The sequence below is a fragment of the Ursus maritimus genome, unplaced genomic scaffold (assembly GCF_017311325.1).
Source record: "Ursus maritimus isolate PB19 unplaced genomic scaffold, ASM1731132v1 scaffold_1, whole genome shotgun sequence".
In the NCBI taxonomy this organism is placed as follows: domain Eukaryota; kingdom Metazoa; phylum Chordata; class Mammalia; order Carnivora; family Ursidae; genus Ursus; species Ursus maritimus.
Window position 1 is genome coordinate 4,773,563 of NW_024423343.1, and position 16,702 is coordinate 4,790,264.

General features: G+C 46.8%; 1 protein-coding gene across 1 annotated transcript in view; it reads left to right on the plus strand.

The window, feature by feature from the left end:
* Positions 1-525: 525 nt before the first annotated feature.
* Positions 526-16,702, plus strand: part of ASB18 (ankyrin repeat and SOCS box containing 18) — a 60,136-nt gene continuing 43,959 nt past the window's right edge. Inside the window, exon 1 of the mRNA XM_040638720.1 lies at positions 526-742. Coding sequence (XP_040494654.1) covers positions 526-742 — 217 coding nt within the window. The remainder of the gene's footprint in view (positions 743-16,702) is intronic.

The window sequence follows — 16,702 nt, forward strand, 5'->3', positions numbered from 1 at the left end:
AAGGTCCAGAAATATCATTGAGAAGCCATCTCTTCCCCTCCTTGTGCTCCATTCTCCTCAGTGTTGCTCCTTCACTCTTGACTGTCACCTCATGGCTATAATATGGCTGCCACGTCTCCACATAGCGTGTCCATTTTCAAGGAAAGATGGAAAGGGGAGCGCCAGCTACTGCTACTTCTTTCAATCAGTTTCGGGATAGAATCTCACTTTTGCTTAAAGAAGGCATTGTTCAACAGTACCTATGAGAGTTCTGTTTTAAAATATTGTCCCCTTTTCTTCTTCCCCCACTTACCGACCTGTCTACTGCCCCATCTCTAGGATAATCCTTAACAGAGACCTTTAGGAAGATTGATTCCCATGGCCCGGTGAAGAAAAAGGCCGCCAGCCAGTGGCCCTCCCCAGCAGCCGAAATGGGAGCCAGGTTTTTTCTATTTATAGCAACGCCCACAGTGCCCTGCGCGGCGCAGCTGCTGCCTTTGGACTCAGTTGAGAAGAAAGTTTGGTCGAAACACAAACAACAGCACAATGTCCAACTCCGATCGCCTTCCGGATTACCCACTCAACTCCGATTTAGTGAGGAGATTAAAGTCTGCCCTGGACGCCAGGGATGAGGACAGAGTGGGCCACCTGATCTGCACCGAAGTGGGGCACGTGGACGCCGTGATAGAGCTGGCCAATGACGACTGGATGAAGGAGCCCTCGGCTCGGCTGCCCGCCGGCGTGCTCGTAGGTAACCGGGACCGTCTGCCGCCGAATTCCCACCACGAGCGCGTGGGAGGGGGGCCGTTCCTGGAGGCGGAAGGGTGAACGGGTGAAAAAGGCACCTGATGCGCGCTGGCCTGTCCGGTGCCCGCTTATACACGCGGCGTGTACTGCGTGTTGCTATGCAACCGCGCAACCGGGGCGCGTGACGCAACTTGAAAAGAGGAAAAGTATTTCCAGGCGCCGCCGTCCTGCCCCTGCACGTGCACCTGCTTCCATTGCTCCGCTTCTTCGGTGTGTGTAAATACCCCCTTATAGCCGCGCCGTCGAGGTAATGTTGTCTTCTGCTCTGTGGCGTTAATATAGCTAAAGTATTTTCCACGGTGCTACATAGTCTTCTTCATTTCAATCACCTATTGAGGTGATTAATCACAAAATACTTAAACCAAATGCCTACAAGAGAGGCCTAGCTGTTTACATTTTTACTACTATCAGTAATGCCACAATTAGCATCTTATTAGCATTCGTATGGCTTCTTTCTTATTCAGGTTATAGCCTTCAAATAAATTCCTAGGAGCAGAATTACAGGAACAAGGACAGAAAAGTTACCAAACCATTTTCTGAAAGGGTTTCTCTTTCCTCTGACAGTGAGTGTGTGTCTCACCACACCCTCAACATTGCCAGGGATGAGTATTTGTCCTTGAGCCACCAACTGAAAACGCGCGCGCTGGTCCTTGTCCACCGCCTACCCACCCGTCCTTCCTTCACTGCTGGGGACAAAGTCTTAGCCACAGGGCTTTGTTTTTCTTTGTAGACCTTTTCACACATGGCTTGTCTATGCAGGTGGGCAGTCTCTCCCCGTTTTTCTTTTCTTTTTCTCTCTCTCTTTTTTTTTTTTTTTTTTTTTTTTGGTCATTTTGCAGAACTTCTTTGTATAACAAATGGAACTATTTGCGCTGGTGCAAGATTTACTTTAAATTGCGTGGTGCTGTGTTCTAGCTGTCAGATGTGCTTGGCCCCAACGAAGTGTACAGAGGGCTCTTCTCCACCCACCAGACTGAGTCCCTCCTGACACATGTGTGCGTGCATGTGTCACACACACATGCTCCCACGTGCAGAAAAGTATACCAAAAGGAAGTGTGCATGGGACACTGGTGCTAGCCAGTGGGGCTTTTGTGTGAAGAGGGAGATCCAGATCGGGACTGCAAGGGGGTGACAATCCCTCCGTTCCCTCCTGGTGTGGGTGTACCCCCTGGGCTGCCTGTCACTGGGGACTTAAGCAAGCTGCATTAGGCTTTAGGGAGAAACCGTCTCCTGATTCTTCTTTCCCTTGGTTTTCCTAACACCTGTGGCCACGATCAGGGTGAGGGCCCAGGAGCCGCGAGCCCAAAGAACAACACGTCTTTGTTCTGACCTTAGCTTTGCGTGGACAGGCACTCAGTCTCTCCAAAGGAGGGAATTTCTCATCATAAACTGCAATTTGGCCAGGAGCGTGGAGCTCTATGCTTTGCATTTACCCCGCTGCCCCCTGCACACTGCCTGCCCTGTGCTTGCCTAGGAGGCTGACCTTATGAACAGCATCCCCTGCCGCGAGCTCTCTGACGCCTGTTGGATGCAGCTAATGGGAGGTGCTAAGAGGAGCACGGAAGGTGGGGTGTTTGCTCCAGAGTCCCCTCCCTGCCAGATCTCTGCTGCCATGTGGCTTCATCCTCGTGCCGAAGGCTCAGCTCCTGGCTGACAACTCTCACCTCCCTGCTTGCCCCTTCAAACACAGGGGTGAGGGTTCCCACTTGGGCTGTGCCTCCCCTAGCTGGCTTCCCTGAACCCTGCCTACCTTTGTTGCCCTCTGTTTCTGCTATGCTTAAAAGCAAGTCCCGCCTATCCACGTCCCCCTTTACGAAGCCGTGGCAGCTGGTTGGGGATCCGTGTATTTGGAATCCCCAATTTAAAGTATCATTCTTTTCGCGTTACTAATTGCCCTGCACCATCTTTACTGCCCCGCTCACCACAACTTTGCTGAACACTGGAAATCAATGAAATCTGTGTTGAGAATTTCATTCCTTCCCACAATGAGCCCATTACATTCTAAATCACGTATGTATATACTTCTCCCCACCGAACTGCATCATCCAGAAAGGCAAGACCTGTTCGTTGCTGATGACATGTTTTAAGGGCTTGGGTTAGTTCGGGGTTGTTTTCCTTTCAGGATGATCGTACCCTGAATGATTAAAACATCTTGTTACCAGTGATTCTATTATAGGGAAAGCAGGCTGGCCTTGAACTTGGGGCAGAGAGTACGGCATGCTCAGTCTTGTGTATGCCGCTCTGGGCACGATGTGAAAGCAGGATTTGGAGGAAACAAGAAAGGGGAGGAGAGCCCGCTTAGGGGGTGACTGAAGGCAGTTTCCAGGTGAAAGGTGACAAGGGTCTCAACCAAGAGAGCAGGATAAATACAAAGATAAATGACCAAGATGAGAACTGCATGGGTGTGTCCATGGGAAGGTCTTGGTGACAAGTAGAGGTGCCAGTGCCACCAACCAAGATTGACAACCGAGGGACTGCTGGAGACTGTGCGGAGCCTGTGCTGTGTGCTTGCAGTACAGAGAGTGGAGAATGCAGACAGGGGTAACACGCGTGGTGCCTCCCAGGCTCGCAGCCCAGGTGACGTCAGCATGGGGAGGTTATCAGGGGTCTGAAGAAGCTCCTGCCGTGGAATGGAATGTTCCGGAAGGAAGCTTGGGCTCTGCCACCCATGAGCTGTGTGACCTTAGGAAAGTCACTTTTCCTTTCTGGGCCAGTGACATGAGATTCAACGAGGGCTTCCCAAACAGAGGTCCGTGGTGGAATGAGCTCGGGAGATGCTTCCTTTGGGGTCACCTGCTTGGACTTTGGCACAAGTATATTAAAGGCTCGGTGTGGCTTTGCCACCAGGGGACTTGGTCGCTTGTAGGTGCTTTTTGGGAAACGCTGGCTCGGATCAGTGCTAAGGTCCCATCCATCTCTGTGCTTCTCTGAGGCTATGATCCCCAAAACTCATTGTCACAGCCTGCAATGGAGCGTGAGTTCCTTTTTGCTGAGTGTGGGAGCAAACGAGCTCTTTCTCAAGGCAACTGTGAGTCCTTGGGGACCATCCTTGGCAGGAACAAGAGCTGTTTGGGTTTAAATATACATGTGGGATCTTTAGAATGCTGGAAGAGTGGTCAGACCTTATGGCAATACCTTGAAATGTAGCCCATATCGGGAATGGATACTGTGAAGAATTTAAAAACTCCAGGGGAGGAATATGAAGATGGGGTATGGGGCTAGGCCAGCGGGACCAGCACCGGGAATGCCCACTCAGTCTGGGAGAGCCCGGAGCCAAGTGGCATGCTGGTAATGCATATAGGGGAGAGGAGGAAAGTTTCCATCCCAAGGACAACCCTGGTTGGCAGATTTTTGAGTATTGTTCAAAGATGACGATTTGCAAACATAAGAAAAAGAAAAGTAACCATTCTCTCTTGTGTGCTTGTCACTGTGAACACACAAGGACCTTGTATCTGTCAGTGAAATCCCCATGTGTATTGCAGTGTGAACTCATTATTCCACCAAATGGAACACACAAAAAATAGTAATAATTTATTCCAATTCATCCATGTCAGCATCACAATAAAAGCATAGAGAAAAAGAGGCACCAGCTGAGAAAATGGTGGGAACGGCTTTTCCTAGAGAAGTCTCCCCAGGTGTACATGTCCCCCCTTGAGGAGGGTGGAGGTCAGAGGAACTTGAAATTTTAGCCCTAGAGGATCATGGGGCAAAATGCAGCATGTGTCCTCCCTACACAGTTGGCAGACAGGCAGGGAATGGTCATCGACTGGGATTCTCCTAACGACACAACTCACAAGGCCCCTGCAGAACCACCAGCTGCCCCGCAAGAATGGACTGTGAGTGGGGCATGGCCTCTCTCTCTCTCTCTCTCTCTCTCTCTCTCTCTGTGTGTGTGATAAGCTGAGCAGGGCTGAGCACGCAGATCCCCCATAACCAGCGCCCCCATCTATCCCATCCACCCCATTCCAATAGGAGCCTCCCCACCAGGGCTGCACCCAAATTCTGAGGCAGTGAGGACCTCCTCTGCTCAGGCCACCCCTTCCTTCCAGACCCTGCTCGGTGGACGGCCTCCGCTGGAGGACCGCCCCTGCTCAGCTGGCCCACAGATTCTCCTCCCTCCACGAGGACATAAGGCCCTCAGTCTCCATTAGTTACAGAAACACATGGCCTTGCTGGGCTAATCGTTATACCCACCAGATATTTAAAACTTAAAAATGACTCCTTGAAGGTGAAATCCTTGCCTAATGCTTATTGGTATCCAGAGCCTCATGGGGTCTCTGCCCTGAGAAGGAGCTCAAAGTCCGTGTGTCCTGCCGGGCACGGACGGGCTAAGCTCCGTTGCTGACCTTAAGGTGGGTTTGCACAGACTGCCTTCCCATGGACACTACTGGGGTTAGTCTTCCTGCGAAGAAATATTTAATTCTACTTTCTGCTAAAACCAAGGCTCTGCTGTGTAATACCAGTGACAGTTGCGTCATTTGTCCTTGCATCTCTTCAATGCCTGTCAGCTCACTAACCACCGAGAACATGGGAAGGAAGAAAGGAGGGCTGGGGGAGGGGTGGCAAGACCCTTCTTGCCCCCAAATGCAGCAACTGTACAATTTGGTAACTGGCGTAATCAAACTACTTAAGAAACAACTGATTACTAATTGCTATTATTAAGGATGTCAGCATTCCATGATTTTGCTGCTGATATATTATATACAAGTCAAGATGCTACTTGAATTCTTGATTGAAACAGAAAACTAGAGACATTATGTTGTGTTTGGGGTAATGGTATTTAAGCATCTGGAGGCAAGTTAAAGAAATACTAATTGGGTTTTTATTAAGAGATCGCGCCGAGCAGCCTGTATATAGGTGGGAACGAGTGTGGGGAGCGCGTGATAGGCATGCGCGTACACGTCAGGATGGGGTCTGTTTGCGGAATTCAGCCTCTCACGCAACCAGCACCCCTGCAGGCTTGACCCTGAGTCCACCATCACATTAGGGCCACATCGGCCACCCCTTCCCCACGCACGGAGGAGACCATCACCCAGGACAAACCAAACAGTCACATGTCAGATGAGCACAGCCCCTCCCTTGTAGGACTAATGACGGAAGCCCGCGCACCGCTGGTGGCTCTGAGACGTGGTGTATCGGGAAGGCGAGAGACTAACAGTGAGATGACCCGGGTTCTTGCCTTGGCTCTAGCACTGCCTCTGTGGCCTTGAACTTGGCAGTCCCTCTCTCTCTGAACCTCCATATCCTCACTTTAAAAAAATGGGATTGGTCAGGTCATCTCTCAGGGTCTTTATAAATTGTGCTAACTAAGGTTTTGAGACCAATGACTTGTGTTTGTGGAGGACGTTATCAAAACCCCGTTGCCTTCATAAGTGCGGTGCACCCTAACAGAGGCCTGTGTAGACCCCACCCCACCTTCAAAGGAATGGCTGTCTCCACACCAACGGGGGAAGGAAGGTATCTCCTGGAGGGGCTGGTGGGAGACTGGTTCGTGAACTTGAATGCACCAAATAAGCAGCAGCTTGGCACAGGGCCAGCCTCTTCTCATTGTTAGGGAGAACACGTCCCCAACCCAGAACATGCTAGAACTGGAGCCAGCCCCAAGTGGAGGCAAGGAGAGAGGAATCACAGGTAGCAAGGACCTTCCTGAGGGCTATTGTCTTTCCCGCTTACCCAGCTGAGGGAAGCGAGGCTCTAAGAGGTTATGTTACACGCCCGAGGTCCCACAGCTGGTAGAAAGTATAAATCCAGTGCTCTTCCCAGCATTCCCTGAGGCCCGTAGTTGTCCGTCTTACAGCTCCATTTTACAGATGGGGACACTGAGGCTCACATTTGTTCTTCCACTGGCCAATAGCCAGTTCGCAGCAGGGTGTAAACAGGTATGTTTCCTGAGTTTTAGTCAAGGGCCCTTGATACCTCCCCACCAGACACATTTTGCAGGAAGACCCATGAACAAATTTCCCCACTGAAGCTGCATACAACCCTTTACTTTACACACATGTATACTCATGCCCACACGCATCAATAGCATGGAGTCTCGGGCTTCAAATCATTCAAATAAGAGTATTAAGAAAAAACACGGATGAATAAGTGGGGTCCTTGGCTGCCGAATAAAAGAGAAATGGAAAGCATGAGGTCAGCGGCAACAGGGAAGGATAGAGAGGGAAGCACTCCGCCATCTCGGCTGCACACCCTGAGCAGACAGTGTGGGGGCAGGGAGACCCTGCTCAAAGCAAAATGAAATTAAACCTTTCTAAGTACTTATAAATCAGCACCTAATGACACTATCCCACCACCAGCCGGAGCATTGCTCTTATTACTTTGATTCACAAGCCAGGAAAAGATCCGGAATTATGCACAAATTATTGTCCCATCTTCTTAATTAACACTGATTGCAAAATTCTTGCTAAAGTCCTTGCTAACAGACTCAATTATGCGCTGCCTGAATTGATTCACCCAGATCAAGTGGAATTTATTAGAAATACACTTTCCTACAATAACATCAGATTATCTTTGAATATAGTTAAATTATTTAGGAATAAAATGGCTTCAGTCTTTGCTTTAGATACAGAAAAATATCGCCCACCACCTAGAATAAAGATATTTCTTTGCTTTCAAGCAGATACACACCCTAGGCTCTCTTTTTTTCCCAGAAGCAGGTTGAATCACTGTGATGAGATGAGATGCATGTCTTAGAGCTAATGGTCCAGCTTCAGAGCATATGGGGCAGGAAGAAAAATCCTACAGGGTCACGTCTCAGCTCCCCCCAGTATGAATTGTCACTGCCTGTGGAACACAGTGAAATTGCAATTAGACTAAATCAGGATATTTTCAGAATCAAAATTGAGAAACAGGCTAATAAAGAAATAATGTATGCTGATGACATACTTCTATTAGCATCACTCCCAAGCACACTGGAGAGTTTTGAAAGAACAAAAAGAAATGAGGATGATAGCAAAGAGGCTTTTCTCCTTCCCAGGAGGATGATGGTTCCTGCAATGGTGTGCTCTGCTCAGGAAAAACATTCCTAAGGCAGTAATTGGAAGTGGCAAGTGCATTACCTGTAGCCTGGGTTTACTTCCCTGTCCCATTGCCCCTTATCTTCCAATACCAAATTCAGCAACTGGATATGAACAGGGACTGGGTTTGTCCTGTTCACCGTATCCTGGCACACGGTAGGTACATAATAAATATGAATAGACCAAATAGCATATGGGGTACACTAAAATTCTCTTGGGTTGGCCCTTGATAGATGGACATGTTGTTAACAGGCTATGATCGAGAGGAAGGGAATCCAAATGGAGGGAGGAGAGTGGGCAAACGTGGAGCACACAGGGGCATACCGCCCTGTGCAAGGAAGAGGGACCTGCCTGGAAACGAGGGTGTGTTCATAAGAGCAGAGGGAGGAAAGTCAAAGCAAGTAAGACCAAGAATTCTAGACAGGTGTTTACACTTATCTGGAAAGGCAGTGAGGATCCATTCAACAATGGAATGAGATAATCTAATTTGGAAAAAACAAAAACTCTTTTTACATAGGAAGGATGGCAGCGGAGAGATTGGTACCAAGGAGGTGCCTCCTTCTTTGCTGAGTCCCTAAGGCAATACAACACCCCCACCGCCCTTGAAGCTAGAGTTGGCTTTGTTCTAACCAACAATGGGCTTCACAGAAGAAGGTCTGTGAATTTGAAAACAGATCAACAGAAAGTATCCAACCTGAAGAACAGTGAGTAAAATGATAGAAAATAAAATGAACAGAGACTGTGGGACAACTGAAAAGATCTAACGTATCCAACTGGAGTCCAAGAAAGAGAGCAGGAAGATAATGGAGCAGAAAAAATATTTAAAGAAATAGATACCAAACATTTCCCAAATTTGATGAAAGACATAAATTTACAGATTCAAGAAGTTCAGCAAACCGGAAGCAGGATATAGGTGAGGGAAGTAAGTCAGATGTGTGTCGGGTACCTGGATGCGCTGCTGACTGTGAAAATAGCAGGGTCACTGGAGTGAGGGCTGGGAAAGGCACACGGAGAGAAGAGTGCAATGACAGCTTCCTGTTTGGAGGTGCATGCCTCTCTCCTTCCCACAGACCTGCAGTGGCTCCCTACTGCCTGCAGCAAAAGTCAGCAAACTATGACCCAAGGGCTGGCTGCCTGTTTTTACAAGTAAAGTTTGATTGACCATGCTCATTCATTTACGCATTGTCAATGACTACTTTCATGCTATCACGGCAGAGCCGAAGAGTTGCCAGAGGGACCGTATGACCTACAAAATCTATCTGACACTTTACAGATAATATTTGCTATCTGGCACTTTACAGAAAAAGTCTGGTGACCCCAGCGCAACAGCTTCCAGTTCATATTTTATAGCAAGCGTTCAAGGGCCCGGAAGATGCGCCAGGAGCTCACTTACCCCACCACTTCTGCCAGCACCCTTTCACCCACTCTGTACCCCAGGGAGGGATGGGTGACAGTACTAGCCAGAGTGCGGTGGGAGGCAGATGACGCTCCGCCAAGTGTTTGACATGGAAATTGACAGTAAGCTTTTAAACATATTGACAGCAACTTGACCATTAATACGACAGCGTGTGATTACTGGACTTTTTTCTATTGTATTTTTTCTTATAATTAATTTTAATTATATTTTTAAGAATCAGCCCATGGCAAATTGAGACCAAAAAAAAAAAGTCCCGGGTCCTTTACCAGTGATTAGAAACTGTGGTTGAAACCGTACCCCAATGACACCATCCGTCCCTTACACTCTTCTTGGCTCTTGGACAGGCCATCTCTCCCCTCTCCTGTCTTCACGTGCTCTAAAAGCACATCAACCCATCCTTCCGGGTGGCCCGAGAGCCCCAGGGGCTCACGGTCTGATGCTGAGTGGAGTTTGCCTCTCAGGGTATTTGCAGGGCACGAACGCCTGAGAAGAGAGGGAGGAAATCAGACTGGCAGAGGAGAAGTTGACCTGTGACGCAGGCCCCACGTGCTATGTGTGGCCTGCTCTAGGGGACCTCTGGCGCTGAGATCCCTCTCACAGTTTTCCTGCATTGGGTCAAGACGGCAGGACCTCTGCACACACCTGATTGGTCATGGGAGGTGTGTTCTGGAGGGAGGCGGCTCTCTGCAGCTGAGTTATACCCCGAAGGGTTGCCATCTGGGGCAACAAGTCCTCCCTCACGTGGGGTCTGGGCGGCCCGTCTCCATGTCCACCAAAGGTCTAGTTCCTGCCACTCACCTCGGCTCTGAGCCCCTGGGCATGCTGGCTGCTGCTTCTTTTCTACCAAATCCCCCCCTCTGCCTGACCCCGCTTCCAGACGCACCCAGGGCCCCGTGCGATGTAGCCCTGTTCCTCTCCCTGGCAGGGATCTGTCCCGCTCACTAGTTACCGGTTGCCTCATCTACCTCTCCTAAAGTGTGACACTTCCCAGAGGCAAGGACTTCGACTCTTGGCCTCTGTAGGCTGCTGGCACCTGAAAAGTCCCCCGTACAGATAAGCTCAACATAGAATATTTCCGAATTGCACAGAAATTTACCCTTCCACCTACAAAATAAGAAGCATCAGTTTCGCTGAACTTCTCCAAAATTTGACTTTTAAATAATCTTGTTATTTTAACTTGTATTTGAAATTAGTAACATTGTATAACGTGGATGTCTTTGATAGTCACTCTCATTTCTTTTAATGCCTTTTTTCCTGTCTTTCTGCTGGAAGCCCGACGTTCTCATTTTTCACCAGCAGAAAAATAAGTGAAGTCGAGTTTAAATCCACTAGCTAAAACTGGCCACACTCTGCTCCATGCGGAGCTGCAAAGCAACCGAGCGAGCCCACCAGGAGCCCTCCCTCCTCACTTGCAGGATCAGTCACGTTCTCGTTCCTAGAAGGGATATGAAGGGTGACAGGACATAACGATCAGATCAAAGCAACTTCAAGAGAGAAGTATTTTGCTCCCTGTGTGAGATTCATAAAAAACAATCAGTCTTAACATGCAATTTGTCTCAAGAGGCAGGAGCTGCAATTTTATCATGTAATTAAATCCCCATGACAGTCGTAAAGAAACTTTGTCACCTTTATCAGGGAAAGCTTCCATAATATGCTTTCCAGCAACGTCCCCAGAGTCTATAAATGTCCTTCCAGGGCTATTTACTCGTGGCCGTGCGTGTGAGCGTCGGGCCGCTCGGTTTCCCACTCCACCACAGTGGGTACGCAGCACTCAAGGGCACCTTTGTTTCTGAGCTTCCAAAAAAGCCCTCCTGGGCTATGGATGAAAGCAGCACTTGACCTTTGGATAAGATCGCATTCATAATGAGAAGTGACTTTGTTGTTTTGCGTGATCTGCGTTGGGCTGGTCCCCCCCCCGCCCCCCCCCCGCCATATTGTGTTCTTCCGCATGATGGGAATGAGATTTCTTAATAATGTGAAATCAGTACAGACAATTTAAGTCATTATTAATAGATACACTTGATCTGAGGAAGTAAAATGTTTTAATGTTTTGTTAAATGAGGTGTGCTGTGCTAACATTGTTATTCAGAGAAAAGGTTGAGATATTTTAACATTTTTTATATTAATGTCTGTGTGACTAACTCTGGTAGATGGGTGAATGTGTCCTGGAGCTCTTAAAAGCAGAGCCTTACACACCCGCCTAGCTTATTATTCTAAAAACTTTTTTTTGTTATTTGAAAAGCTACAGGGAGTGGGGATGAAGGAGGAGTGGCCTTTAGAGATTAAATGGGAGAGTGGGGACCAAAACAAGATAAAATGATTTACAAAAGTAGATTCACTGTAAGACCTTAGCTATTGGCCAAGCGGTAGGAATGTGAGTATCCTATGGTCTGATCGGATTTCATACATGGCCATTTACAGAAATGATTCATGTAGGAAGTACGAATTGACCAGGCTAACAATATACATTCACATATTTGAGAAAGTGCTCAGAGTCTCACAACGTCCACCTTGTGGGGAATGACTTGCTGCCCTCGTTCGTCCATTTACCTGGACACTTGACCCCAGAAGGAAGCAGACATTTGCCCAATGGCCCAGGAAAGAACCCACGCATTTGGCTGTCCCCAAGAACACAAAGAAATGACAGGGCATCTTCCAGCCTCCACCTCGTGGCCTGAACACACGGAAAGTCTCTGTGCTGGAGAAATAGCAGCCTGACCCTGTAATAAAACCCACATTTCAAGCTCAACTAGATTCTTCCACCGAGTACCAGCAGGGCTCATCGTCAGACACTTCTGAGCAGAAGAAAATCATTCATCAGTTCAATGGCAGGATGCAAAGATCTTGACATCACTTGAGAATAATAACCACCATTCATTCAAACACTATCATTATGATTTTAAGGTGGATTTTACTTTTTCATCCCATTTGATCTCGAGGCCAAAACCCCCTCTCATTAGCTGCCTACCCTTCAGTTTTCGTGTCTCCTATGGATAAAACATTATGTTTATAATTTAAGTCCCATAAATATTCTTTGCAAAATTACATTCAAATCTGGTGACCACCTGGGTAGTTATTCGAGAGATATAGTTCATTCACTGAGTTGTCCAGAGAGAAGCTGGGTATCCACCCCTATTTGGATCTTTGTCCTTCTTTTCCTAAGATGACTCCACCGTGGGCAATAAAAGCCCACCACAATCAAATTTGTTTAGTACTCTGAAATAGTCCACAGATACAAGAGAAGTTCCTCCATCAAATAGGTGCCGTTTGATAGTTCTTCTGAAGAACTAAAACTAAACAAGATTATTTTCATCAGAATCCCTCTCTTTCAAGAAGAGCGCTGTATTTGTTCAGAAGAACTTCCTGGGGGCGCCTGGGTGGCACAGCAGTTAAGCGTCTGCCTTCAGCTCAGGGCGTGATCCCGGCGTTCTGGGATCGAGCCCCACATCCGGCTCCTCCGCTGGGAGCCTGCTTCTTCCTCTCCCACTCCCCCTGCTTGTGTTCCCTCTCTCGCTGGCTGTCTCTCTCTCTGTCGAATAAATAAATAAAATCTTTAAAAAAAAAAAAGACCAGGTCCCTGGACAAGAAGCTGAAACTGGCAGGGCCTGAGAATTCGTGGAACCACAGTGAAGGGGAAGGGGGGGGGGAGTTAGGTGTTTGCGCCAGAGACAGAGGAAGTGCAGATGGAGGTGGGGTAAGTCTGCACACGGTGCCAGGCCCTTCATATCTTCAGGAGAGTCGCCAAACTGCCTACAGGATGTTGGTAGTGGCCTTAGAAGCAAACAAGTGACACAGAAAACCTAAGGAGTTCATTCTGTGCCCCAGGGTGGGGGCAGACAGGGAGGCCACGGAAAACACCGGGAGACAAAGCACAGGTGCCCTCAGGGTCCCAGGGAGGCCTCCGGGTCCCCTGCAGCCCAGGGTCCCGGTGAGGAAGGGAACTCAAATTAACACCTGACTGACGCAAGTTACTCTGTACCAATGTGCTCTATGAATGGTTTAAAATACTGTCAAATAATCTGCTGTATTTATGTCACCGAAATGTGGCTATAACATCAACAGTAGCCCCACTAACCCCTGACTCTAAAATCAAGAAGAAGAAAACTCTAGTACCGCAAATGGGAGCCCCCAGCAGCATGCAGAGGTCTCAGCCCCCTGACGCAGAGGACCATGGGATCCTATGTGCCTGGGCTTTGAATGTCACCTTGGGGCATTGGCTGAATCAGCCCCTGGCTCTGGCCTCTCGAGATACTTTACGATTGTGATAGGCTCCATGTCACCCACCAATCTGATATCCACCTTTCCGTAAGTTCACCTCAACCACCCATAAGCATATATCGTACGGGATCAGAATGAAAACCTTGTCTGCACATTAGAAGCGCCTGTGCTGGGGGGAGGGTGTCTAACAGACCCAATGCCCAGGCTACACTCCCCAACCCATGCCACCAGGTCCTTTCAGGTTGGGATCCAGACATCCGTATCTTTTTAATGCTCCCCAGGTGGTTCCATTTTACAGCCAAGATTTGAACCGCTGCTTGGCACATACCATGTGTATTATTTCTCAAGTGGGAGTTTTCAGCAAGACTTTCCTATAAGAAGACCCATATTTTTCCCACCTTCTCTAAAAGGTTTCCAGGAAGCTTTCTGCCGCAGGTAGAACTATACCCCTGCCTGCATCCCTCTACATAGTCATGAATAATTCCATGTCACAAAGGAAACTTCTTTTATCCACCGTGACTGGTTCCTAGTGACCCACAGAGCTCCAAGTACCCCACTCCCTTTTCTAAATGTTCCCAAGCCATCTTTTTCATCCTTCTTAGGGGTCTTGCCCAGCATCGATGTCAATTCAGACTTTGAGGAACCAAATTCTTATTTGGAAACTACAACTCTCGTCTTTCTGGTCCTTCTGTTTTATCACAACTCCTCAAGGGTTTGATAATTGCTCAGCAACATCGTATACAGATTCACTCTCGGAAGAAGTCGAGTTTTCCTATGGACTGAAATAGGCAGAGAAGACAAAGTTCAAATTGTATCTTGAAGCTTATGCATTGGCTCTGACTGAGCTGAGAAGGGTGAGGACAATGAAAATGAAATTAAAATGGCCTGACCCAAGCAAGGTATGGTTGGAGAGAACTGTCGTACAATGGGCCAGAAGGAGCCCGGTGCTGGATCAGGAAACAGAGCCGTTTACCTGTCACTAAAGGACATTGTTCAGCTGGTAGGGAGGAGGACTAAAAAACTCCTGCGTGTGAGGGTCCTGTGGTCACTGCACTTTCCTGTGTGATCCTTGGGGGCGGGATTATTGTATTTTTTGTCTCTGTATCCCCAAAACCTAACCACACACCCTAGAGAGTAATAGTCCATGAATGTTCGTTGAAAGAACAGATGAACGAATGGATTGGTTTATAAGTATTTGTAGGGGTTTTGGTTTTTATTTTGTTTTTTAATGTAATAATAACACATGTGGCTATTATTGCTCTTTAAAAAAACGAAAACAAAAACAAGTTGCCTCTGTCGTGCTCCTGAAGTAATCTACACGTCCTACTTGTAAAACCAAAGCTGTCGCCCACGAGCTATTTTTAAAGCTCTCGCAAAGAACCACGTCTGTTTCTGGACTACTACTCCCTACCCCCTGAAATCAAGCTTGGATATTTAGGGCACCGTTGACAAATACAATGCATGGAAAGCTAAATTTACCACAGAGCACAGGCCAGAATGGCTCTTATCCCTGGACTCACCTCCAATTTTCCCACCCCTTTTAAAAATAACCCGTGACAAAACATATCAGGAACAATGGAATTCTCCAGTTCAAAGTAAAGTCCAGGTTGGATCATATTATAGTTGTGTATGAGTAAGTCCTTCAGAAGTGGATCTAATCACAATCCGTCTGAGAAAAATAACATGGCAAAATGGCTAAGCGGGTAGAAATGCAAAATCCAAAGAACTATAGAGTAACTGCAGAGTCTTTGAATGAAGCGGGGACAGCGGTTGGCTTTATTCCAGTGTACAACTGATAAGGGAAATGGTCACGTAGTGTTGCCTTTCGTCGTTTTCTGTACGCACAAGCCTCTTACGTCTGACGGAGGCTGTGGGTTGCTTGCAAACGTGGTTATGTTCTTTACCACTGCATTGGCCATAGCACCCAGCAGTGTTTTAGGCACACAGGGGGCCCTTGAAAAAAATCTCAGCTGTTCCACTAATGACACTGATTCTGTCTTTGCCGCTGCTGATGGAGACAAGGGAGGTAAAATGTAAAACATGCGAAATGAGGTTTTAAAGAGCCCTCATGGCTCCATTGTCATGGATTGGGAGAATCAATATTGTTAAAATGTCCACACCACCCAAAACAATCTACAGATTTAATACACTCTCTATACAAACAACATTTTTTATAGAACTGGAATAATCCTAAAATATAGAGAGAACTTCAACAAAAAAAAAACCACAAACAACAACAACAACAACAAAATAGCCAAAGCAGTCGTGAAAAAGAAGAACGAAGTTGAAGTAGAGGCATCACAATCCCAGATTTCAAGATACCCTAGAAAATGGTAGTAATCAAAACAGTATGGTAGTGGCACAAAAACAGACACATAGATCAGTGGAATGGAATAGAGAACCCAGAAATAAACCCATGTTTATATGGTTAATTAGTCTATGACAAGAAGGCAAGAATATCCAATGGGAAAGAGAGAGTCTCCACCAAATAGTGCTGGGAAAACTGGTCAGCAACATGCAGGAGAACGAAACTGGAGCACTTTCTTACACCACACACAAAAATAAACTCAAAATGGATTAAAGACCTAAATGTGAGACCTGAAACCATAAAATTCCTAGAAGAAAACACAGGCAGTAATTTCTTTGATATCAATTATAGAAACATTTTTCTAGATACGTCTCCTTTGGCAAGGGAAACAAAAGCAAAAACTTCTGGGATTACACCAAAATAAAAATCTTCAGCACAGCAAAGGAAACCATCAACAAACAAAAGGCAGCCTACTGAATGGGTGAAGATATTTGCAAATGATATCTCCGATAAGGGGTTAATACCAAAATATATAAAGAACTTATATAACTCGACACCATAAAATAATAATAATAATCCAATTAAAAATGAGCAGAGGACTTGAACAGACACTTGTTCAAAGAAGACATACAGATGGCCAACAAACACATGAAAAGATGCTCAACATCTCTAATCATTAGGAAATGCAAATTAAAACCACAAAGAGATATCATGTTATACTTGTAGAAAGACTAAAATCAAAAACACAAGAAATAACAAGTGTTGAAAAGGATGTGAAGAAAAATCAATCCTCGTGCACTGCTAGTGGAAACGCAAATTGGTGCAACCACTGTAGAAAATAGTATGGAGGTTCCTCAAAAAATTAAAAACAGATTTACCATTTTATCCAGTAATTCTACTACTGGGTATTTACCCAAAGAAAACAAAAACACTAATTCAAAAAGATATATATAT